At 30.8% G+C, this 24,982-nt stretch overlaps 3 protein-coding genes and 1 long non-coding RNA gene across 14 annotated transcripts in view; 2 read left to right on the top strand and 2 right to left on the bottom strand.

Annotated features, from left to right (window-relative positions):
* The window catches only part of LOC113368304 (afadin), a 95,836-nt gene extending 81,643 nt beyond the window's left edge, over positions 1-14,193 (top strand). For all 8 annotated transcript variants that reach the window (XM_026609852.1, XM_026609855.1, XM_026609854.1 and 5 more), the window contains 4 exons: positions 4,532-5,128; positions 10,200-10,442; positions 13,303-13,403; positions 13,628-14,193. In XM_026609852.1, coding sequence (XP_026465637.1) covers positions 4,532-5,128; positions 10,200-10,442; positions 13,303-13,403; positions 13,628-13,814 — 1,128 coding nt within the window. In that variant the 3' untranslated portion in view covers positions 13,815-14,193. The remainder of the gene's footprint in view (positions 1-4,531; positions 5,129-10,199; positions 10,443-13,302; positions 13,404-13,627) is intronic.
* Positions 14,194-15,530: 1,337 nt separating this feature from the next.
* On the top strand, positions 15,531-16,187 carry LOC113368206. 4 transcript variants are annotated; one of them, XR_003366360.1, is made up of 4 exons: positions 15,531-15,598; positions 15,664-15,734; positions 15,803-15,931; positions 16,033-16,187. It is a non-coding gene; the product is annotated as an uncharacterized LOC113368206 (long non-coding RNA). The 4 variants fall into 4 exon arrangements; XR_003366361.1 differs by having other exon boundaries at positions 15,564-15,598; positions 15,793-15,931; XR_003366358.1 differs by having other exon boundaries at positions 15,579-15,734.
* A 5,589-nt stretch (positions 16,188-21,776) lies between these two features.
* Positions 21,777-22,340, bottom strand: LOC113367205. Its single transcript, XM_026608833.1, has one exon. The coding sequence runs from the start codon at positions 22,338-22,340 to the stop codon at positions 21,777-21,779; it is 564 nt and encodes a 187-aa protein (XP_026464618.1).
* A 196-nt stretch (positions 22,341-22,536) lies between these two features.
* LOC113367206 lies at positions 22,537-23,181 on the bottom strand. Its single transcript, XM_026608834.1, has one exon. The coding sequence runs from the start codon at positions 23,179-23,181 to the stop codon at positions 22,537-22,539; it is 645 nt and encodes a 214-aa protein (XP_026464619.1).
* Between the last annotated feature and the right edge of the window lie 1,801 nt (positions 23,182-24,982).

Below are 24,982 nucleotides of genomic sequence, written 5' to 3' on the forward strand. Positions count from 1 at the left end.
TCTTCAAAATGTAAAATTTTAGGGTTAAAAAAATCGATATTATGATTTAAATTTTTAATATGCTCAGTTAACATTGTTTTAAATTGCTTGGGATTTTTTGAATTATTTTTGTGTTGATTAAGGCGTTTACTCAGGTTTTGGCTAGTTTCTCCAATATAAAAGAGTTCGCAATTAGAGCAATTAATTTGATATACCAAATTCCTGAGGCGGTCAAAATTGAACTTAGATTTCATTTGTGTAAAAATTGAACTAAGGGTTGCATCACAATTACATGCCAACAGAATGCCACACTGTTGAAATAGTTTTTTCCACGAGAAATATAAATCTTTTACTTTACGAGAAATATAAATCTTTTACGTACGGTAGGCAAATGACACCAGTATATGATTCTAAGTCTAAGCGGTTTTTATGGTCTGTGAGGTCTTTTTGTTTGTTAAAAATGTAACTGCGTCTGTTATTTATGACCGAGTTGATTATGTTCGTAGGATATGAGTTGTTTTTCAGTGTGTTTATAACCAGGTCAATGTTCGTGTCCCAGAAGTTTTTGTCAGATAGTAATATGGCGTGGTCTGTTAAATTTATTATTGTCGCTATTTTCATTAAGTTGCTAAGATGCTAGCCGAAACGTATGGATTTTAAATAAATAAATTTAAAAAAAAAACTCATACTATTGTTATTGATGTTACGCCCGAATATTAAACTCAAATTAAACATATATATCAACATCAAATTCAAGACTATTCAAAAAAAAATATATATATATATATATATATATATATATATATATATATATATATATATTTTGTATGATTCTGAATTTGATGTTGACATATGTATTAACAAAGTCTAATAATCGGGCATAACATCAATAAAAACATGAATTTCTTTCAAAAATTTATTTTAAATCCATACGTTTCGGCTATAATCCTAGCCTTCATTCAGTGGAAACTAAAAATAAAAAACTAAAACAATTGAATTGGAGTGAAAATAAAAAATAAAATAGTAAATAGTGCTTACAATTAGTTGATCTTAGTGTTAAATTGGAAAATTTTAATAATCCATGGTATCAGGATATGGTAATGCACTACACTATGTATTATAAACATTAACTTGAAATTACACAATATTTTCACAAAATACTAATTTTTAAAAATCACAAATGGATAGTGTGTTCTTCAACCAGTCTACGAATAACACACTATCCATTTGTGATTTAAATAAATTATTCATTAAATGATAATTTTACAAACGTTTCGAGACTAGGTTTGTCTCATCATTTAAAAACTAAAATATGGAAAGCTAAATTAGCATTATGTGTTATCCGTTACAAAATCCGTTGAATCCGTTTCAAGCCATTCTGAACCGAATGAGATCAAATTTGGAAAATGTATGTGTGTGTGTGAACAGATTTTTTGCCGTAACGACGTTTTCCCAAAAACGGCTGGATCGATTTCAAAAATTTAAATTCCATTCGATGTATCTCGATGCGGACTGTTGTTTGTCAGTTTTGTGCAATGATCGGCTAAGCCGTTTCTTTATAAATAGCAAAAGTGAAAAATTTTTCATCAACGTTTTAGCCCGCAATTCTGAATCGATTTTGAAAAAGCAAAAACCGTTTGAAAGATATTGGTTGGGAATCGTGCTTATTAGTTTTTGGTAAAGACAGGCAGAGCAGTTTTCTTGCAATAAAGTGTTAAAAAAAATTTTTTTGACGATTTTCATGAGTTTATTTGCCGGTAGATACCATATAGGGTTTATACAAAACCGACATTTTAGGAAACCGGTTTTCTAATTTTAATTTAACCAGAAAACCGGTTTTCGAATTTTATATGGAAAATACATTTTTGCTCGAAAATTCAGTATTTTTTTATTTTTATTTTTACTTTATTTTAACAATTAAAAATACAAAAATAATTTATATGAGCTGAACAGTACATTTAATTAAGTATGATATTATATAAGATAATCCAGTGATATATCTTACTTAGTTTACATAAAATCGATTGGCCATATCCTTTTCAGTCTTCTATTGTCATGCGGTAGTAAGATGTCTGCAACTATTGGGTTTGGGTGGGTCTCTAATTTATTTCTATGGATTAAGGCACGCTCTTGTATGTTTAGCCGGACTGTTAACATTTTCAAGTCATTGTGTATTGTAAAGTTTGTCACGTACCATAGTGCGTTTGGAATTGATCTTAGAATTTTATTTAGCATTCTTTCTATTATTGCAATATTTTATTTTGAAGCAGTGCTCCATAACTCTACGCCATACATCCAAATTGGTTTCATTACACACTTATACAATAGTAATTTGTTCTCTGCAGATAATTTAGAGTTTCGGTTTATTAGCCAATATAATTCTTTCATTTTCTGTTTAATTTGATTCTTTTTTTTTATTATTATGATGTCTCCATCTTAATTTCTTATCTAGATGCATACTCAAGTACTTTACCACATCTGATTTTGGGACAGGTTTGTTGTTTAGGTAGACTGTGGGGCATGTATTATGACGTAAGGTAAACGTTACATGTACACATTTATCTTCATTAATATTTATTTTCCATTATTCCAACCATTTTTGTAGTATATTTAAATATCTTTGAGTTTGTTCAGATGCTTTAGAGGCGTTTTGATTCCTGATGAATATTCAAGTGTCGTCGGCAAAAGCGGCTAATGTTGAATTTTAAAAATCGGTATGTCTCTAGTAAAAAGAATATATAGAAAGGGGACAAGAATACTTTCTTGAGGCACTCCGGATTGAATCTTAAAAAATTGTGAAATTTCAATATTCACTCTTGTTTGAAAAGTTCGGTTTTCTAAATACGACTTTAATATTGGATCGAAAATTTCTGGTTAGTATTGTTTAATCTTGAAAAGTAAACCACGATGCCATACTTTGTCAAAAGCTTGTTTTATATGTAGAAAGATTCCGCTGCAATACTCTCTATTTTCAAATGTTTCATTGATAATTTGAACTAACCTATGAACCTGCTGAATGGTAGAGTGCCTGTTTCGAAATCCAAATTGATTTGGAAATTGAAATGGAGATTGAAAGCAGTATTTGACTGAATTTATTTATTGTTCAATTTTATGGACAGCAAACAAAATAATTTTAATTTTAATTAGTAGAACAAAATATAATAGTTTACCTATTTTATTTATATATTTTTAATAAGGATTAAAAAACTTTGAAGATAATTATTCGTTATTTATGCATCATTTTCACATATAATAATAAAAATATTTTTATAATAGTGAAAGGAAGAAAAAAAAACTAAAAAAAATATTAGATACAGGTTTATACTGCTTGTCAATATCAATTTTAGTTTTAAAACCAATTAAGCTAAACCCCGAGTATTTTCTATTCCGGGCAATTTTTATTAAGTAATTTTAAAATTCTAATTAATTTTTTGTTTAATAAAATGTTATTAAAACTCTGAACGTCTGTCGATTTGTTACTTAGACGTGTCCGTTGTTTACTCACAAAATTTTCCGAAGTAGAATATAATAATGTTTTTGTTCTTTTATTTGTGGCTTCTAGGGCTAAAAAGTCTTTTTTTTTTTAAATCGGATTAGAGGAAGTTATTTTTCCAAGAAGTGACACTGATATTAAATTAATATATACACTGGTATGAAAATCTGCAATAATATATACATTAGACAAAAAATTACAGAAAACCTTTCTGGGAACCATAGCAGACTGATAAGATTCCAAATGCTATAGAACCGATATGATTCCAAGCATCAAAACGCGTGAAACTATCTTTGATATTTGGCTATATTTGTCATTTTCCATTTATATAGTGAAAACCGACTTTTTCTACTAAAAAACCGTTTTCGAATTCCATAATATTCGTCGACAAACCCTAATACCATAGTCTTATAGATCATACTAAAATATTACGGCCGTACGACAAATCGTTTAATTTAAAAAAAATTAAAAATATAATATGGGCTTATATACCTTAGTATATAAGTTTTACAATTAGTTTAATTTTAAAAATTCATCAAAATTTGAGAAAATGAGTAGTTTTTTAATGTTTGTTAAAATTAAAATTAGACGATTAGACAACTTGATATAACGATAGAGTACTTGGTCTTAATGAACATACTGAATCATTTAAGTCCTACAGAAACTGGTTCAGTTATAATAATTGGTTTTTGTAAATTTGTTTTTAGAAAATACTCCGAGTTAACGTGTTCGTTCGTTTTCAAATATGTATAATGAATCCACTCGGAATACTTTTAATCACTCATAAATTAATTTGTTTTTTATTGACAAAGTCGATTATTTACTCATATCGGGAAGTTCATATAACTTGCCTCAAGGCAAAATACTAATACCAACTAGTTAATCCAAGAAATTAATCATATATATATATATATATATATATATATATATATATATATATATATATATATTGAGCAAGAGCATGGAGAATGGTAATATTAATAAATAATAGAACATGTATAATATTAAAAATTAAATGTTTATTCTATGTATTGATCACTTGAATATTTTTATACGCAGGAAACTACTGAAAGAGTTCAAGGAATTTTGAGGCAAGCTCAGCAAAATAGCTTAATCAATCTGAAAGCTGATATCAAATTGCATCAGCCTATTACAAACAGTACGATTTCTAGTGTAACTCCGGCATCTATGGTTTCCATGAAACAACATGAAGAAATTAGTGGCCAAAATACAAGTCAAATATATACACCTAATGATGAAATGACAATAACAGTTCCGAACATGAAGGAAAGTAATACACCCAAATCAATTTTAAAACAAAACATGAGAATAGAAAACATGAATGTAACTTCTTCACCTAGTAAGCAAAACAAGAATACTCATTTCTCTGAGTCAATCAGTTCCCAAAGTTTATCATTTGACATAACTCCTAATGCCAACTCAACTGTGAATTCAAATATGTCAAAATTGACAAAAAATTTTGCAAACATGAGTTTCAATAAAAGCACTGATGGTATTGATAATGGAAGCAATCAGTACAATGCTGCTGCTAGTGAGCACAGTACACAGCAGGATTATTCTTATTACAAAAAGGAACAAAGCATTGAATTTCCATTAAGTCCTCCACCACCTCCAGAGAGAAATAGCAGCTTTCAGGTCAGCATTATATGTATTAACTACCCGTAGGTTAAGTTATCGTAATCGTCTAAAAATCGAAATTGAAAATTATTGCATATATTTGTGTTTTGAAGGTTTCTGAGCATTTTGGCATACCTCAGAAAAAATGTATGTGTGTTTCAAATAATTAATTTTAACTTTGCAAATCACTTTATATAATTCTTAGAAATATGAGAAAAGTTCCTTCATTCTAACTCCGCTTTATATAAACGTCGTCGTTCAATTTAAAACTCTTATATTTCGTCGTCATTCAAATATGAATAATAAAAATTACTGTATATTTAATAATCTATTTGAAATGAGTGTGTCCACATTTTCTCAAACAAAAAAAAAAAACTAGTGATGCGTGATGTCGTTCATTAAGGCAAATTTCTGGAACTTCCCATATCGTAATGAAAGATTAATCGAAGAATATTTAATGCTTCTTATAAATAGTGATCTTATAAATTATATATAAATTAAATAAACAAAATTAGAACAAAGTTAGAACAAAGAAACATATCTCATTAAACTTAAAATTATTTATTTTGAGTATATAAGTATGGGAGCTTAAGAATTTTTGCTAAAATTAAAATTAAAATCCGAATCATTTTTGTTATTAAAAAAAAGAAATCGGAAATGAAAACTGAAAATTGAGACAAAATAGGCTTTCCCAAAAACTAATCATTTCTTTACAAGCAAAATTTAATATTTTTTTACACTTTTAGCTCCTTATTAACTTCCCGAAGGAGAAGTTTATGTTTTCATAAAAAAATCCGATTCGCTAATTTTATGTTTATTCGACGTTTCAAGCCATTCTGAATCGAATGAGACCAAATTTGGAAAAAATATGTGTATGTGTGTGCGTGCATGTGTACGGATTTTTTGTCGTAAATCGATTTAAAAGCCATTCGATGTATCTCGATGAGGACTATTGTTCATCAGTTTTGTGCGACGATCGGCCAAGCCGTTTCTTTATAAATCGCAGAAAAGTGAAAAATTTTTCGTCTACTTTTTAGCCCGCAATTCTGAATCGATTTTGAAAATTCTAAAACCGTTCGAAAGATATTGGTTGGGAATAGTGCTGATTAGTTTTTGGTAGAGATCGGCCGGGCCGTTTTCTTGTAATAAAGTTAAAAAAAAAATTCGACGATTTTTATGTATATTTTTTTGACGGTAGATACCATAGTCTCGTAGATCATACTAAAATATTACGGCCCTACGACAACCGTTTAATTTTGAAAATTTTTCAAAGTTTTCAAAAATTAATATCGTTTTTTTGGTATTTGTCAAAATTAGACCTTTGATCGACGTTTTCTCAAAAACGCCTGAACCGATTTCAGAAATTTAAAAGCCATTTGATGTATCTCAATGAGGACTATCGTGTGTCAGTTTTGTGAGACGATCTGCCGAGCCGTTTCTTTGTAATTTGAAAAAAAGTGTTAAACTTTTCGTCCACAATTAAGCTTCCGAACCGATCTTAAAAAATCAAAAACTATTCTAAAGATATTATTTAGGAGTGATACTGATCAGTTTTAGGTAAAAATCTACCGAGCCGTTTTCTTGTAATTAACAGTTGAAAAAAAGTTTAAGCCGATTTTTATGGAACTTTTTTGGCGATATATATCATGGTTTTATAGAACTTACTGAAATATTACGGCCCTACGAAAAGTAGTTTAATTTTAAAAATTCATCAAAGTTTGAGAAAATACATAGTTTTTTTGACGTTTGTTAAAATTAAAATTAGACGATTTACTTGGTATAGCGCTAGAGTACTTAGTCACAATGCACATACTAAACCATTAAAGTCCTACGGAAACTGGTTCAATTATAAAAATTGATTTTTGAAAATTTTCTTTTTCAAAATTTTTAATTGATTTTTGAAAATTGATTTTTGAAATATTTGATTTTTGAAAATACTCGAGTTAACGTGTTCGTTCGTTTTCAATGATGTGTAATAAATCCACTCGGAATATTTTTAATTACACATAAATTAATTTATTTTTTATTGATTAAGTCGATTATTTACACATTTTTTTTATTATAATTTTATTTTCATTGTGCAATCTATAAAAATAATTATATTTAGCAGAGAATGCTGACAAGTTGTTCACAATTGGTTGTTTACAAATTAGTATATACGCCTAGTGGCGTATCTACTATAGTTAATATAAAAAAAAAACTAAAGACAAATATGGAGAAAAAAATATATAAAAATAAACTAAATTAGATCTCGTGGTATTTTCCTTTTGAGCCTGGTCGGCTGACCTTCCTGGTATAAGTTGCATGCTAGATTATTTACACATATCGGGAAGTTTATGTGACTTGCCTCAAGGCAAAATACCAATACCAACTAGTTTCTAAAACAGCTGGGCCTATCTTTGACCAAAACTAATCACCAAATCCTTTCAATATTACTATTTGAATGTTTTTTGAATCATTCAATTTGGATGTTCTCAAAAACTTAATTGCTATTCTCTGCACTCTTTGCTTCATATTTCGGAAACGGCTGTACCATCCTTAAATAAAAACTAATCAGCACTAATCTCCATAAGTAGGAATCAAATACTTTTTGAATCATTCAAATTACTTGAGTGGTGCACCTGAAAACGTCGACAAAAATTTGTATACACACACATTCATTTTTTCTGCGGTATGCCAAAATGGTTAGAAACCTTTGAAACCCATCGGGAAGTTAGTAGGAAAAAAAAGTTCAATTTTAATTTCCGTCTATCAAATCCGTCTAATTATCGCCTTAATGTAATTTTCAATTAAAGAACAAAATTACATTTTGCATGTGTGTTCTTTAGCAAACCAGAACCAATTATGAAAATTGATTGACTAATTAGAAGATTATGAAAATTGAATTGTATTGGCCAAATTATTGATTGATTCTTCATAATTAATTAACCAATAAAATTCAAAAATATTTAGTTCATCTGAACAAGTTTAAAACATTCAAGCTTTGCACTAAAAATTCTAATTTATTCCAAGGATTAGCTATTTTCAAAAGAAAAATACATTGTGTTTTTTATAATTTTTGCGACGAGTTTGTTAAATTTAATAATAGCTCGTAATAAATCTGTGTTTTCATTCGTTTTTTTTCCTGATATTATCGCAATCAAATTATGATTTACAATTTCTTAGCCCTAACAAATTTAAAACTTTACAAATTTTGAATGTACTCTTAAGTTCAAAAGTGAAAACAATTTGGACTCCGCCGCCACCCCCCCGGGGGGAATGACTCCCCTTCCCAGTGGTGTAATTTTATTTTTTCAAATTAACATCTGATGGCGATAGAAGAACTAATTATAAGAAAGAAATGTCTTATAGAGTTTTTTTTTTAAAAAAAAAAAAACAAATACTTTTCAAGTTACTGGCTACTAAAAATTGATATTTTTGGCGCTTTTTTCATTTTTTTTGCAAATATCTCCAAAAATATACATTTTAACGAAAAACATGTAATAAACAAACCTATGTCAATTGAAATTTTGGTGTTTTAAGGTGCGTCCACACCTATCGAACGAGCACGAACAAAAATAACTACAATTAAACTGTGAACTTATCCGAAAGTCAGAAATTGATAATATATAATGCATGTTGAATTTTATATAAAAAAAATGCTAACTGTTAGGACATGAAAATTAATTCGTAACGCTTGTGCAATTATTATATCATTCAAACAAGACTGGTTGAGGGAATAAATATAATTTTAAATAATTCACATTTTCTTGTGAGTTATGCTGTTACTTATCTCAATAAGTTCGTAGAATAAATAAGAAAACCCCTTTTTGCAAAATTCTTTTTTTTTATTTAATATAGTTTTCTTCGAAGACAATATACTGCATAAAGCAAAGTTCGAACTTTTCGAAACCATTTTTGTAGTACGATTTGTACTTGGCCACAAAATTCAGCTATTATCTCATCATTTAGCAAAAATTCCTTCACAGCGGGCATACTTATGAGATCTGAGAATAGGATATGATCGCTAGAGAACAGATCTAGAGAATATAGGGAGTAGAGAAGCAATTCGGAGCTCAATTCATGCTTTTTTACTACTGTTTTTACGGTTTTGTGACTTGGTGCGTTATCCTGATGAAGCAGCACTGTTTTCTTTTTCAAATGGGCCCGTTTTTCCGATTTTGATCTTCAAATGTTCCAATAACGTTATACAATAGGCACTGTTGATCGTCTGGCCTTTCTGAAGATAGTGGATGAAGTTGATTTCTTGCGAATCCCAAAAAACTGACGCCAAACCTTGCCAGCTGATTGTTGGCATTTTTTCTCGTCTTTGTATCTAGTCCACTCGGCTGACGGTTCGACTCCGTAGTCTAGTGGTGAGCCAGGTCATAATCATGGTGACATATTGATGCATAAACTCAGTTTTGTTTTGACTAAACAGCTCCAAATACTCTTACGAATCATCAACTCGTTATGCTTTTGGTCAAACGTGAGATTGCGCGGCACCCATTTATCACATGTAACATAATAAAATAATGATTTTTAGATGAAATGTGGATTCATTAGTGATCTAAAACTGGCCATTTTTGTAGGGCACAATTATTTTAAAGATATAGTAATTAAAATAAAACCTAAAGTAGAAAGTTTCCAAAAAACTTTTACTTTTCGGTTTTCTAAAACGTTTCGGTGGACTTTTTTTATTTTCCTCAATTGGCCTTCCAGAGCATTCGACATCGTCAGTGTCTGTATAGCTACGATTAAAATTAGCAAACCACTTCTTCACAATTTGCCTCGATTTGGCAGAGTCCATATAACACTTATCAAGCGATACTTGATAGTATTTTGACCCATCAAAGAGATATAACACATAAATTTTTTTTGAATTCATAGCTTTGAAAAACTCAAAAGTAGCATCACTTGAACCTCGGTAAATTGTAAACTAATCATCGGATAGTCATGAAATTTTGACATATATCTTCTTAAAGTTGTTGCTTTCTACAAAACATATGGATGATTACATTATATAGCTGCATTATCTGCGTGTTATCCTACCGGCTTATTGAGTGACGTAATATATGTATTTCTATAAATCCATTATTTGAAATTACAGGTGATGAATCAACAAACAGCATTGCGAAATAGCATAAACAGCCCCTTGGTATCCAGTTCCATGGACCTGTTTAATCGTGCATCAGATAATGCTTCACAAAGTGCAACAAATGCTGCTCAGACAATTACTTCACAACAATCGGCACGTGATAGACGGGTTTCATTCAATGAAAATGAAGCAGCATCGTCCGCAGTTATGCCAAGCCCTCCTCAGGATTTAGATATTATCCGCGAGGATCCAGATGTGAGTTGCAATTTATAGATCTTTGAAATGTGATAAAGTATCAATAACAGGAATTATTATTCAAACTAATATTAAACATACTTTAATAATGTAAATAGTAGTTAAATCTATCATAGAGAAAAAATAGATTTTTGGACCCCCTTCCCCTTTGGTGATACATGATGATATTCAAAATTACCTCCCCTCCCCCACCAAACATTACGTGTATTTTTAGTTACGTGATAAAACTATGAAATCTTTTATTTTTTTGAAAATGTTTGAATTTTTTTAAAAAATCAGTTAAAAAATAAATACATGTGATATCTTACTATACCAGACAACACAAGACATCCTGGAAAATGTCCACAGGATATCCACGCGCGGACATTCATTGTCCCTGCGATAGCCTTACGGATATCCTGCTTATCCTGACTATATCCGAAACATGTTAATATGTCGCAGCTACGGGACGTTCTGTAGGATATCCCGCGCGGAACATTCCGGACATAAACCGGACATGAATAGGATTTAATTATGGAATTGTTTTTTACTTTTTAGATGAAAAATAAATTTGGATTACAAATAAAATAAAAGAACACAATTTCACAAAGTAAACTTTTATTGCAAAATAACAAAATCCTGAGATAATTTTATAACAAAATTTAATATATACAACTTTAATTCAAAATAACTTATTTTACAATATTAAAAATATAATTACTTCGGCATTCAATCCTAGTTTATGGTTGATTTTCTCTCCTGAAATAGAAAACAAATGAATAAATGCATATATATGTATATATGTATATATATATATATATATATATATATATAAGTTCTTTAAGAGTGATACATCAATCAAAATAGACAGATTTATAAAATACTCTCTAATTCCAAATATATCAACACAATTTGATGTCATTACGAGTGAATAATAAACTTGGTTTTTTACATCTAAAAATGTGTACACAGCACAAATTTTGCACTAATATTGATACAACTAACCAGTCAATAATCATGATTTTTTTGTAAATAGGAAAAACATATAGTACACATCTCACCAAAATACCTTGTATAATATTTATTGGCACGTCGCAGCCAGCTTTTTGCAGCCTCTGAAACAGCAATTCCTGGAATTAATTATATATTAGTTTTATTCATAATTTACAACACATCATAAGTATAAGATATATAAATTACCTGTGATGACATCGCAAGGCATACTAGATAACAAAATTTATTTTTGCCCTTTCCTCGTCCCTAGCAAAATTCTTTGGCCAAACCATCATCAAAAATGGATTTTCATAGCTGGACTCTGATGGCTAAATACAGAATCTAAAGAGAAAGTTTGTTTAGTATATGATAAAGTTAACAAATAAAAATAAATCTATATAAACTTTTGATTACCAATTGTGTTTTGATATCTTTGCTCAGAAGATTAGCCTCCACAAGTTGAAGCTCCTCCAACAAACATAATAGAAAGCATTTAAAAAATATTTAATTTAACTTTTGAGTATGGTTCGAGTCAAACCTCAAAACCAACTCTTTCAATGCTCTTCTTTGTCAATCTTCTTTCAAACACGGCTGCAATATTTGTAACACACCCGCACATATAATTATATAGACCACATAAAATTTCCACAATTATTACTCAATTTTAGAGTATTTTGATAGATAATATTAATTATTTATAACACACGCTCATATAATTATATAGAACACATAAAATTTCCACTATTATTACTCAATTTTAGAGTATTTTGATCGATAATATTAATTATTTATAACACACGCTCATATAATTATATAGAACAAATAAAATTTTCACTATTATTACTCAATTACTCAAAAACTATGATAATTCGACATATAGCGTCTGTTTGATGACGCTAACCTTAAAGGGCGCAAAACCGACGCGACGAAAGAGAAAGGGACAAACATATACGTTTAGAGGTCTCAAGCCGTGCGCGTATGAGAGGGACATGTTCGTGAATCGTGCGTTATACCTGCTCGAGTCCTTTGGTTTTGAGACGTCCCGTTGCATATTCATAGGATATTCATAGGATATCGCGATATTAGGAGATTGTGAGGACAAGAGGGACATTCCCTGGCATGTCTTGTGCTGTCTGGGACCCCTCCCTCCCCCACGTGATATTTCGTGATTTTTTGTTGAACCCCCCTCACCCTAAAAACCTCACGTGATTAATGGACGCTCCCTTATAATATTATCGAAGGGGGGCGTTTATTAATGACGTGATCGTTTTTTACGGATTTTTAACTCCTCCCCTTGCTGATACGTCGTGATATTTTAAATTATTTCCTCTCCCCCACCAAATATCACATGTATTTTTAGTTACGTAAAATTTTTCGAACGAATTTACGTAAATCGTATTATTAATTTTTTTTTTTTTTTGAAAATTATGGAAAAGAATAAATACACCAGAAATTTTACTAAAACCCTTTCTTCCCACGTGATATTTCGTGATTTTTTATCAACGTGATTAATGGACGGAGGAAGTTTATAGTTACCTTCTACTGAATTTGTCAGCTCTACTATATATCCAAAAATCAAATGGCAACCAAATTAACAATAGCCTGCACTACAATTTCAATTACGATGAATATTGTGGAAAGTCATTTTGTCTGATATGATTATCTTTTACGTAATAAAATTATGAGTTAATATCATAAAATAATGTTTCATAAATTTCATTAAATTGTTTTGTTTGGGAATTTTAATGAAGCATGAGGTGCTCTAACAAATAGTAACTTATGGTTTGTTGTAAAAATCTTAAATGTTTTTAGGATTTGATAAATTATTTGAAAGTTAATGTTACTTTTAGTAAATCTTCACTACAAGTTAGATTTTGATTTTTTTTAGAAATTCATTATTGAAGCAGAAGGCATGCTACAAGGGCCGCAAACTCCTGAAGCAACTATGGCTATAACACCTGGCGTAATAGGAGCACAGGAAGTTTATAGGTTAGTTTAACATATTTGTGTCATAGATTTGCCTACATATTGCATGAAGTACCGTTCTTACCGTTATAAGTTCATAAATATATATAAAGTTATCTTTACAATTAATTCAACCTATAAAAAAAGGCTTTTTGTTTAGAATAAAGAATTAATCAAGAATCAACATTTATTATATGTGCCCATAATTGTAAATATTATTTATATAGCAAATAATTATATTCTTACAGAGATCCAAGACAAAAAAGACTTCTGGAACAACAAAGGCAAGCCCAAATAAATAATACACCCATTCCTGAGAAATTAAGTTTTAAAGAAAAAATGAAGATGTTTGCACTGGAATCAGGAGAAAACCAAACACCACGTGATAAATTGAAAATTTCTCGAGCGCAAAGAGATATAGACGCCGTACATTGAGTATGCAGATTATTTTTTTATGTAAAGCTAAATCAAAATTGAGTGTCATAAAGAACATATATGTTTTATGTATATTATTTTGAGATATATAGATAAATTATATTATTATTGTTAAAACTAATCTCAATAACTATTGAACAGTATTTACATTTATGTTTTATATTTTTTAAACATTGACAGAAATGAAGCAAGCAATATTTTAAATGTAATATAATAAAATAATGATTTTTACATGAAATGTGGATTCATTAGTGATCTACAACTGACCAATTCTATGGGACACAATTATTTTAAAGATGTAGTAATTAAAATAAAACCTAAAGTAGAAAACTTTCCAAAAATACTTTTAGCTAATTCCAATAATGTGCACTTAAATCAACTGAGCAATGTTAGAGAATATAGCAAATTATAAAACTAATAAATTATATTTAGATAAAAATACTTATTATAATATTCAGTATAATACAAATATATCTGAACATGTAATAAATTTATATATTTTACCATACATGCAAATGAAACACTAAAATAGGTTTGAAAACATTTATATATTTACAGCATAGAGCTTATATAAGTGTGATATAAAAGAATTATCAATGCCTTATCCCGAATAACATTCCCTCCAAAAAATTGAAACAAATTTGTGTAATATTAATTAATATGTATACTTAAACTTCAATTTTTATTTACGTAATGATATTGGACTTATATGATGTATTTTTATTCTCAGACCAAATTTCTATAGAACTATATTAAGTAATTGTAACTTATATACAAGAACAAAAAAATAATTAACAATTGACTAACAAGAAATAAATGTTATGTTTAAGATTAAAGAAATATTTTAGCTAAAATATATATTGATGCACATATTTATGTATATGTTATTGTATATCAAATTTGCAATTTGAATATATCATAATAAATTTTTATAGACTAATTTTTATTTTGCATGTTCCTTTACTTGTTTGCATATAACAAATCAAGGAATTTGTTTGCATATTGTATATTGGATTTTGAATTTTGTTGATTGTTGGATTATTTATCAGAGTTGATGCTGATATTCATGAGCTGATATGGTTTACTTAACTCTTTGGGGACGGAACTAAACCGTATGGTGCGGATGAACTGCTTCTGCGATAGTCATTTAAAATTGTCAATGCATATTTCTCGCATTCTAACTTAAATTGTAGCACTCCAACTCAAATTCTGGACATGTATAAATAAAATGTTCATTTGCTCATTAACTATTCAGTTTAGGGTACTAACATTGAGTTTCTCGGCCATCGACGTGCATTTAGGAGAGACACATATATGGGTTATTCTTTTACAAATCGTACAGATTTTGGTAAAAAAAATGACATTTCAAAATTGGGTGAAATTTTTTTTATAGATATTATAGATAAAATCATTTGACACGTATTTCAGGATTTTGCAAAAAAAATTGTCGTTGATATTTGCGATTGAAATATTGCTGATTTTCCCAGTAAACCACAGAAGTTAAATCCACGTAACTCATTTTGTAACTTTCGTTTCGAAACTGATGTTAAGTAAAAAAAACCGATGCTGCTACGTATAGTTGTGAGCTTTAACCACCGTCGACGCGTTTAAACGTTTATAATACTGCTTTGTTCGCATCTGTCGGTACGTGGCGTGGTACGTTGCACGGTCACATACATTTGCTTTTGAACATAGCCGTGAAGTGTTTTATGAACGAAATGTCAAATTAAATATAGGTTAACTCGGTCAGTGCATCGTGGACGCATAATTGAGTATTTTATCGTGTATGCTTGAAATGCAAGATATTTCCTTTATTGAAGCGTTATTTATTAATTGCTTTTATATTTAGTGCGAAATCAGTTGTAGAAATTAGTTAAACAGTCAGCTGGAAAAGTATTTAATATGAAACCGGCAAACAAGGTGAGTCTAATTGTACTGAAATATATTATAATTTATAAATTATTATAATAATGTTTAGTCATTTGCAGTATATAGGCCGCCTTCAATGCAAAGTCTGTTCATGTATTGTGATAATTGATTTATCATGTAATAATTGAAATTTCTAACACACCAGTCAGAAACATAACCTCAATTCAGTGATATATGAATAAAGAGAAGTAAGTTATATAGTTTTATACATATTCATCTTTTATAGTTCCATTAGTATCAGAACTATTTAGCTAAGCACAAACTGATATAAGTTGGTTTTCAATTGTAGAGAAAATTACAGTGCTGATAACCCCTACGAAAATGGATTTCAAACTAGGGAAATTTTCTCCAATAGAGAAGATAAATACAAAGTTAGATAATATATTAGAAATTATTAATCCTTTGTCACCAAAAAAAAACAAGCAAGGCTTGAAAACATGCAAGAAGAAAAATAAGAACGCATATCGATTAAGTGTTGAAAAGAAAATGAATTGTAGAGTATTTCTTAAGTGATGATATTGTATTACAGAATAGGTATATTAATGTTTTACACAAAGAGAATTTTAACTAATATCATTTAGTACTAATTTGTAATGTTTTACTTTTAGGAAATTCACATATTTAATACGAAACCAACAAAAGGTGAGTATAATTGCACTGTTTTTTTTTTTTTAATTTACAAATTATTATATTAATGACTAATTAGTTATTTTCAGTATACAGGTCATGTGCAATGCAAATTCTGTTTATGTATTGTGATAATTGATTTATCACATAATTATTGAAATTTCTGACAGACCAGTCAAAAATCACATAACCTCAATTCAGTGATATGATATGAATATTATAGGTAGATAAGTGTAATATATGGTATCATACATATTCTTTATAATTTCATTAGTATAAGAACTATTCAGTTAAGCAAAAACTGATATAAATTGCTTTTCAATTGTAGAGAAAGGGTGCTCATAACCCCTATGGGTTATGTCAAAATGCAATTCAAACTAGAGAAATTTACTCTAATAAAGAAGATAAATTGTCACCAAAGAAACAAGCAAGACTTATATGCAAGAAGGAAAACAAAGAATGCACTGGATGTCACACATTATATGGATTAAGTGTTGAAGAGAACATGAATTGTTGAGTATTTCGAGTCTGATGATCTTGCATTACAGAATTGGTATATTAAGGTTCTATATGAAGAGAATTTTAACTAATATGATTTAGTACTAATTTGTAATGTTTTACTTTTAGGAAATCTTGAAAATTAATAGGATAAAATCAATGCAAGAAAATTATTGAGTGTGTGTTCATGGAATAATTATCTCTGTCATATGATCGTAGGAACTACATAGTCATTAACTTCAAATAATGAGTATGTTTAGAGGTTCACAAATGACGAATTTGTTCACAATGTTTTCAATTCAAAATTTGTTTACAATGTTTCTAAGATGTTTGGTTCTATTTTAGATACATTAACAGATGCAAGTGAGTTGAACATATTTAATGCAAGACTTAACTTTGCCAAGTCTGATTTAACTGAAGTTGCCAAGAGAGTTAAACATAATACATATTATGAATAAATAAATAATTATTTCTATAGGCTAACATTTTATGGACTATCAAATTTTAGTTTTCTAATGTTGCAACTATGTAATATGTAAATTTTGTATATTGTAAATGATATTATTTAATAAAATTACTAAATATCCGAAATTGATTCTATATTTGCAGGAAATTTAATTAAATAATTATGTAACATAAAAGACACCTACACGCTTTTTTATTCAATTTAGATACGTAGCAAAAATGCAACCGCGGTGTATTAGTGTGCAACGAAACAGCCGTTACGTTCTTGCCCGCGAAATAGATACTTCTGTGTGCCTCCCAGGTTACGTACCTGGTTCGTGCGGACGTGCCAGCGTTACGTAACAGTCATGGCTTTGTTACGTTTTGTGGTTTACTGGGTTCTTAATTTTTGTGAACTTGCTAATTATGTTAATTATCTCCTGTTGCATTGATCAGATCAGTATTGTTTTTCTTTAATTATACTCATAATGAACTCAACTTTGAAGTAATTTAAAAAAAAAGTTTGCAATTATTTTAACAATAATAACAATTGATTGTTTACATTGGATTCACATACGCTTGCCCAGACTTAAATCGATTGAGAAAAATAAAAAGAGTGCGCGTAAGGATCACACGCGATTGAAGTAAAACTTATTTGCTACTGTACAAAGTAGCAATATTAAGTTAAGTAAAAATAAATACATCATATAACAATTTTGAATAATGTTTATTACTAATATGGTAACACTTGTGATGCACACATTTAATAGTGTCAACATTATACACATTTATATAAGGTAAACGTACACTATTCCGGGATAGTACATTATTACGGGAGTTTTTCATTTTGATCGCAAAATAAGAAAACGGTCAATAAATAATAATTTTATTCAACAGCACATCAATTATAATTTGAATCCTAATAAAATAGTACGATTTTCGAATTCAAATATTAGTTTTTAAGCCGTAAAAAGCTTTTGAAAGCATCGGTCGTAACCCGATCGCCATTTCGTACTGGCTTGTTAGCGAGTTAGGTTTTTATTTGATTCCGATAAGCTTAATCGATTCAAATGTGTGAAATTTTTGATCAGTAATAATAAGAGATTTGTTTTATAGTTAAATCGAGCATATATTTGTCAAGAAATTATCAATTTCATGACTCCCGTATTTAGGTTCACACAACTGAACCAGTGAACCTAATTCCGTGAGTATCCCGCAATTACGAGAAGCAGACTTGAAATAGTTTCATCTTTTATTTTCAACTGTGCTTAAATTCGGCGGTGTTTCTGGTGTTATTAAGTTTGTTAATGACTACAGAATACTGTAACGTAATTACGGTATATGTTTTTTTTAATTTTTAACCTTAATAATTGAGTTTGAAATGACTACTCTTCAGTAAGAAAGTACATGATTTTTTTCATTTATTTGCATTGTTCCAATATACCTAGAATATTGTAGTAATGAGAGTATCATTTATTTCTACCTTTTCATCTATGATAAATTATTTCTATTACATAAATTGAATAAAAATACAGGTATACCCCGTATAGCGCACGGTACTTATAGGGCGCGGATTTACTAGGGCGCTGGTATGTATGTATGTATGCAGAGATCTAGGGACATTCCTGTTAACACGATAGTTTTAATCCGATTAAGCTTTTGGAATATAACCATTATATAACCTGCATATTATTAAAACAAACATACATCGTAAGTTATTAAATTAATATAAATTGCAATTACTCGAAAATAAGATGCCGAGGCTACTCTTAAATGCAGTAACTTTCTAATAGTCTAATACAATTTATCAAATATTATTAAAATTATATTCAAGATCAGTAAATTTATTTGGGTATGATTTCAAATCGGACTTTTAGTTTTTCAAAGAACGATGGCTCCAATTAAATATTCACCCAAAACCCCGAAAAAAGGCTTTAAAAGAAATTTGCCATATTATATTAAATGTATTTTAAAGCTTCTAAAACATACAAAATTCCCAATCAAACCTAATTTGAGTTATTGTTAACTTGAAAGTCTTTAAAGATTATTGTAAAGTTTTTAAAGATTTATGTTTGTTGACAGAATTGTAACTTTTATTACAAGTTTAATTTTTTTACTTTGAGTTTAAATTTTATATTTATTTTAAGTTTATATTTTTGTTTAATTGCCGTTAAAAATTATTCCTTTATTGTTTCATTTATTTGATTTACCGAAACAGTATTGATAATGATAATTATACTGCTATTACTATAGTAAAACTTCTAAAATAAAAATAAAATAAAAGCTGGTATTATTATATATAATAATACCAGCTTTTATTTTATTTTTATTTTAGAAGTTTTTTAACTTCTTATAATTTTATGACTTTTATAAAACTAAGTAAATGTTTAAAATCATATCAAAGTATTATTTCATAATTAACCGCACTTTTTATAACCCTTTTTTATAACTATATTTATCAGAAATACGATCAAAAATGTAAGCATCGTGCGCTATCACGGAATAACGTACAACGACTCCCGGCATTATATTTACGAGCCGAATTTTATCACGGAATTAGGGACAAACGCGTGGTTCAGCAAAATGCCGATTATTTCTATAAATGACGTTCTATGGCGAAAAATCTTGTTTTATAATAATCTTAAAAGTCTAATTAATAAAATATAACAGAATAAGTTCGTCCACTTTCCTATTTTCTCTAAAATTCGTCTTTAAATTCAAACGTTCCTTAACATCCCGTAATATGGTACGTTTACCTTAATGACTAGCAAACCCGACGAACTCCGTTTCGCCAGATGGTTTCGTGAGAAAAATGAAGAAATTTTTGGTTTGTTTTATATTTGAGAAGGAAATTTGATTTTATTACACAACAGCAATGAATTTATTTCGATTACAAAAATGAAGTGTTTTTTAGTTGAACTTCTCTAAGTAAATGAAAGTGAATCTGCAAATTATCCATTTCATTGAAGTGCTCTTTGGTAAACCACATTTTTTGTTTTTTTGTCTGACGTTAACACAAACAAAGCGGATTGTTTTCCAACTCGTGAACAGGCAACATATAACTGCCCATGTGAAAAACAATGATTTTCTAAATTTATTACGCAAACACTAAGCGATTGGCCTTGCGACTTGTTAATTGTCATTGCAAACGCAAGGCGAACTGGAAATTGCAATCGTTTGAAGTCAAACGGAAGACCAGTCGGAATCATTGGTATTCGAGGAATATGTACATTTTCATCTGCGTACTTTCCGTTAATAATGGTTGCCTCAATTAAATTTGGCATAAGTGTTTTCACCGAAAGTCGAGTACCGTTGCAAAGTTGCGGTGGATTCAAATTACGCAATGTTATAATAATTGTAGCAACTCTGAGTTACAAGTTATGTGGTGGAAATCCTGGTAACTCGACATTTCAAAAACTCCGTTGGATAATTTACTACATAATCGGGATTTGCTATGGAATTAATGGATTTGTATGTCACCAAATCGCCAGCAATTTTTGATTGAGTGGTGAAATTCAGTGCGTGTACATCATTATTCTTTGCGGCAAGAATAGCTCGTTGACTTAACCAAGCATAATTATGATAATTCTCACTAATGTTTGGGAAAACATTTTCAATAAGAGATAATTGAGAGTCTACAAATCGGCAAAAGTTGTTGGTAAGAGTAATTAATCCAGATGTCGCATCAACTGAGACTTTTCCATTTCCAACAGCTAACAATTGTTTGGAAAATTGTGCAGCACTTTGATCTTTTTGAAGTTGAACTCCCATATTAGTGGTTAGCGCTAATGTTTTTACATTATTCCATAAAGGTGATGCTTTCAGGCAAGCATTCAATTCATCTGTAGGCGTTCCACGGAAAATTACTGGCAACATCTGCCTGAAATCGCCTGCCAACAGTATCATCAAGGCGCCAAAGATGTTGTTATTTCGCCGAAGATCCTTCAGCGTGAAGTTAAGTGCTTCAAGTGATTTCTTATGTACCATTGTGCACTCATCCTAAACAATTGCCTTGCATTGCATCAATAATTTTCCCATTGCACTGGATCGGGAAATATTGCATGTTGGAGTATCAATTGCGTTTAAATTGAGTGGCAACTTAAGCGCAAAATGTGTAGTACGACCTCCATCTAGAAGATGCATTTCCAGATGATGCTAACGCCAAAGCTATGTTACATCTTGATCGAATAGTGGCCAAAACCAATGATATGACAAATGTTTTCCCTGTTCCTCCAGGTTCGTCCAGGAAGAATAGACCACCAGTATTATTGACCACCGCTTGCAATAATGTTTCGTATACTTGTTTTTGCTGTTCATTCAGCAACGGCACATTATTTCGAACAAATTCCTGCAATGTATCAACATTGTATTGCAGCTCTCGATTTAATTCTTGGTTGAATGCATCGTGCATCGATCGATTTGGCGCAATCATTCCTACTTCAATTAGTAGCTTGTTTGCAATAGTCAAGATTGATCCTCAATCAGAATTAATTCTTCATTGTAGATTTCATCGGTTATTTGGATGTCAGGATTATTAGTTTGAATGCGCAAGCGATGCAAGATATTTTCACATATGCCGTCTTTGTATTCGTTCCATAATTGCATTAGTTGTGAAGGAAAACATGTGGTGATTATAATTGCGAACAGCGTACGTATTTGGTACGCATTTGATGAAACAACTGAATCCGCAAGTATTAGATCCCAATTAGAATCGTTCTCCAGCAAACCCAATAGTTGACATGCTTCTCGATATGTTTGGCATCGGTGGCCATTCACAGTTTTCAAATGCTCAAATGATTTTGGTCCACGTACATTTACCAACAGCAGTCGCAAATAAAAACATTCATCATTTCTAGGATGAACAGTATATATGCGACCGAGTGCATCAGTGGAAAACACATGTGGACAATCTGGAATTGGGGTTCTTTGTTTGCGACGTTGGAAATTCTTTGTTGATTGATTCCAAGTGTAATACTTGGGCATATCAACGTACATCAGCGTCGCTGCGAATGCATCTGCTCCACACATTGCAAAGAAGCTAGTCGATTTTGTCGATGGTGGTCTCTCAGCTCGTTGTACCGCATTAGCCTCAGTGAAAAAAACTCTTTGGTCATTTTCCAAATGCACTGCTAAATGTGCAACTTCATGAATTTGAAATGACAATAATCGCCTCAGTGCTTCATTACTACTGACATATCTGCCAATGTGAAAGCTGCTAATTTCGTCATTTGAATTTTCCGATGCAATACCAAACACAGTCATGTCGCAGCTTTTTGAGACGTACTTGCGCAAATATTTGATTGATTCTCTCAATCTCTTGATTTTGAACTTTAACTTTAATAGTTAGATCATTATCTTCTTTTGAACGCCGACGATAAACTGGATATCCATCGTTCCCTGTGAATGTTTCAGCAACTAACGGTCGCGGATATCGTTTTGTGCACTTTCCATAAGCCATGCAAGGCAATAATGGATTTAATGCACCGCACGGTCCATGCACCATCTGTGTCGTCACAATGTCGTGTAGATGGGGATCAGTGACTGGATCAGAAATTTTAGCTGATATGATGTCATTTACTTTATTCGAATGTAATTTATTCAGCAACCAAATTAGGATATGAGCATGCGGTAGTCTACGCTTCTGCCATTCCACTGAGTACATATAACAACGTGTGCCACCAAAAACTCGATACTTAGTAAGCACATCCATCATAACCTTGAGTTTTTGCTGAAATAATGTGGCAATTATGTCATGGCGATCTTGCGGTTTTTGGCCCGTTTCTAACTCACGTTCAATTTCCGTCCACTTCGGATTGCATGTGAACGTAATAAATAAAACCGGAGTTCCATAATTTCGCACGTACGTCATAGCGTCTTGAGCGTATTCGTGCATGAAGCGTAGGCTTCCGATATAAGATGATGGGAGAATCGTGAGACGTCCAATATTCTGAACATCACCATCTGTATGAATAGCATCTCGCAAGTGTATATAGTCCTCAGATCGTAGATTTGCCTGATTGAATTAAATAAACGCTAAACATTCGGTCTCGACTTTGACATACATGTCGACAGCGAATTGCTGGAATAGCCGACCGCACTTCAGAATGACATTCTCCTCATGTGTACGAATCATCATACGATATGCATAGTAATTCATTGCGCTTAGATTTTTATTCGTTGATACGCCTGAAAATGCAAAATTAAATATATTGTTAATGGAGACCAATAATGGTCATCTCTTGGGGTACAATCCGCTCTTATGACAAATTTGTGCGTATCTGATGGCATTTGTTCCAATGCTGTTTTAAACATGTTAACCACAGCATTATTAGCGTGAAAAAATGCTTGCAACTGTTCAATAACTCGTCTCTTTAACTCTTCCTGCATATTGCACCGCATATTCAGATGATCCTCCATCAACGAAATTAAATATATTTGCAGAAATTAATGCTGTTTATCCGGCGTTGGCACCATTGAATCATGCAAATGATATATTTGTCTTTGTATCTGTAATTGCAAATAATCGTTAGTTGAAGAATACGGTGTAACTTCTGATCGTGTGATGGTGTACTGTATGGTGTGCAATTCATTGTGTTGATGTGAGTGATTAGTTATGTGCGTTGTAAATTTTACTTTGCAAGTCGGCATGAAGTCGCCTTCTTGAATGATATTAGCTCCAAAGGAATTCATGCGAAAGCAGTTATTGTATTGAAGGATGTGTTGAAGAAAATGGCTGGAATCGGAGTCACTTCCATCAAACAATGGTTTCAGTGGCTGTGGTGGTGCAAGTAATGGATCCAGTTTGACTTTTCCACTTGCGCAGCACAATCCACCCTTTTGAACTTTAACGCATTGCAATATCGGCATATAGTCGTCATTGGTCCAATATCAAATTTTTTATCATCACTGTAGTTCGCAGTGGGATCATATTGGAATGCCAAGCAATTGTATGATGCCAATGATCTTCGTGTACTCATGCGTTGTCTCACCGGGCATTTTGTCTTATTATATTTTGTGTGCCTTCGCTTAAGTTTTGTGACTACACTTGCTGCTGGATTGCGTGTATTGTGCGGCGGCCGATGTTCGCACGTCGTCCTCTAGGCATTTTAGACTATGGACAGACTGGTGAATTTAACCTCAAATGCACGATCCGCATAATTTACACAGTTTAACTTACCTCGTTAAAGACAAATACCTGTCTTAAAGATAAAAATTTGCTCAACACACGTAATCGATTTAATGGTTTCCAATTGAAATGTTAGGAAAAGAATAACTTATTTTACTTTTTTTTTCACAGTAAACACAATGCTGGTTTGTCACATAAAATTAACTGAGCAGAAAGAAAGAAAAGCCAAGAAATTTTCTTTGCAAAAAGAAAGAGATTCAACTGTTTTTCAACTGGTTAAACATGTGACATGAAATGTATATTATGTATACGCCGCACTCGAAATTGATAAATGAGTACAGGCGTATGAGTTCCCTAACGAATGCAGAGTGGATAGCGCGGCTAGCGCTCAAAAATATTTAATATCTTTGGATCTAACTGCGCCTCCAATATCATATAAAGAGATTTTGTAGTAGAGAGTAAAAGAAAAATTATGTTGTTTATTTCAATCGATTCGAGTTGGGGAAAAGGTATGTAAATCCTATGTTAACAATAGACTACTTTT

This window comes from Ctenocephalides felis, unplaced genomic scaffold, assembly GCF_003426905.1.
Source record: "Ctenocephalides felis isolate EL2017-DRISC unplaced genomic scaffold, ASM342690v1 CF-g0.4_SCAFFOLD_01170, whole genome shotgun sequence".
NCBI lineage: Eukaryota > Metazoa > Arthropoda > Insecta > Siphonaptera > Pulicidae > Ctenocephalides > Ctenocephalides felis.

Coding starts and splice junctions, on each gene's coding strand:
- LOC113367205 (XM_026608833.1), bottom strand. CDS start 22,340: ATGTGTGGAGCAGATGCATTCGCAGCGACGCTGATGTACGTTGATATG.
- LOC113367206 (XM_026608834.1), bottom strand. CDS start 23,181: ATGACGTACGTGCGAAATTATGGAACTCCGGTTTTATTTATTACGTTC.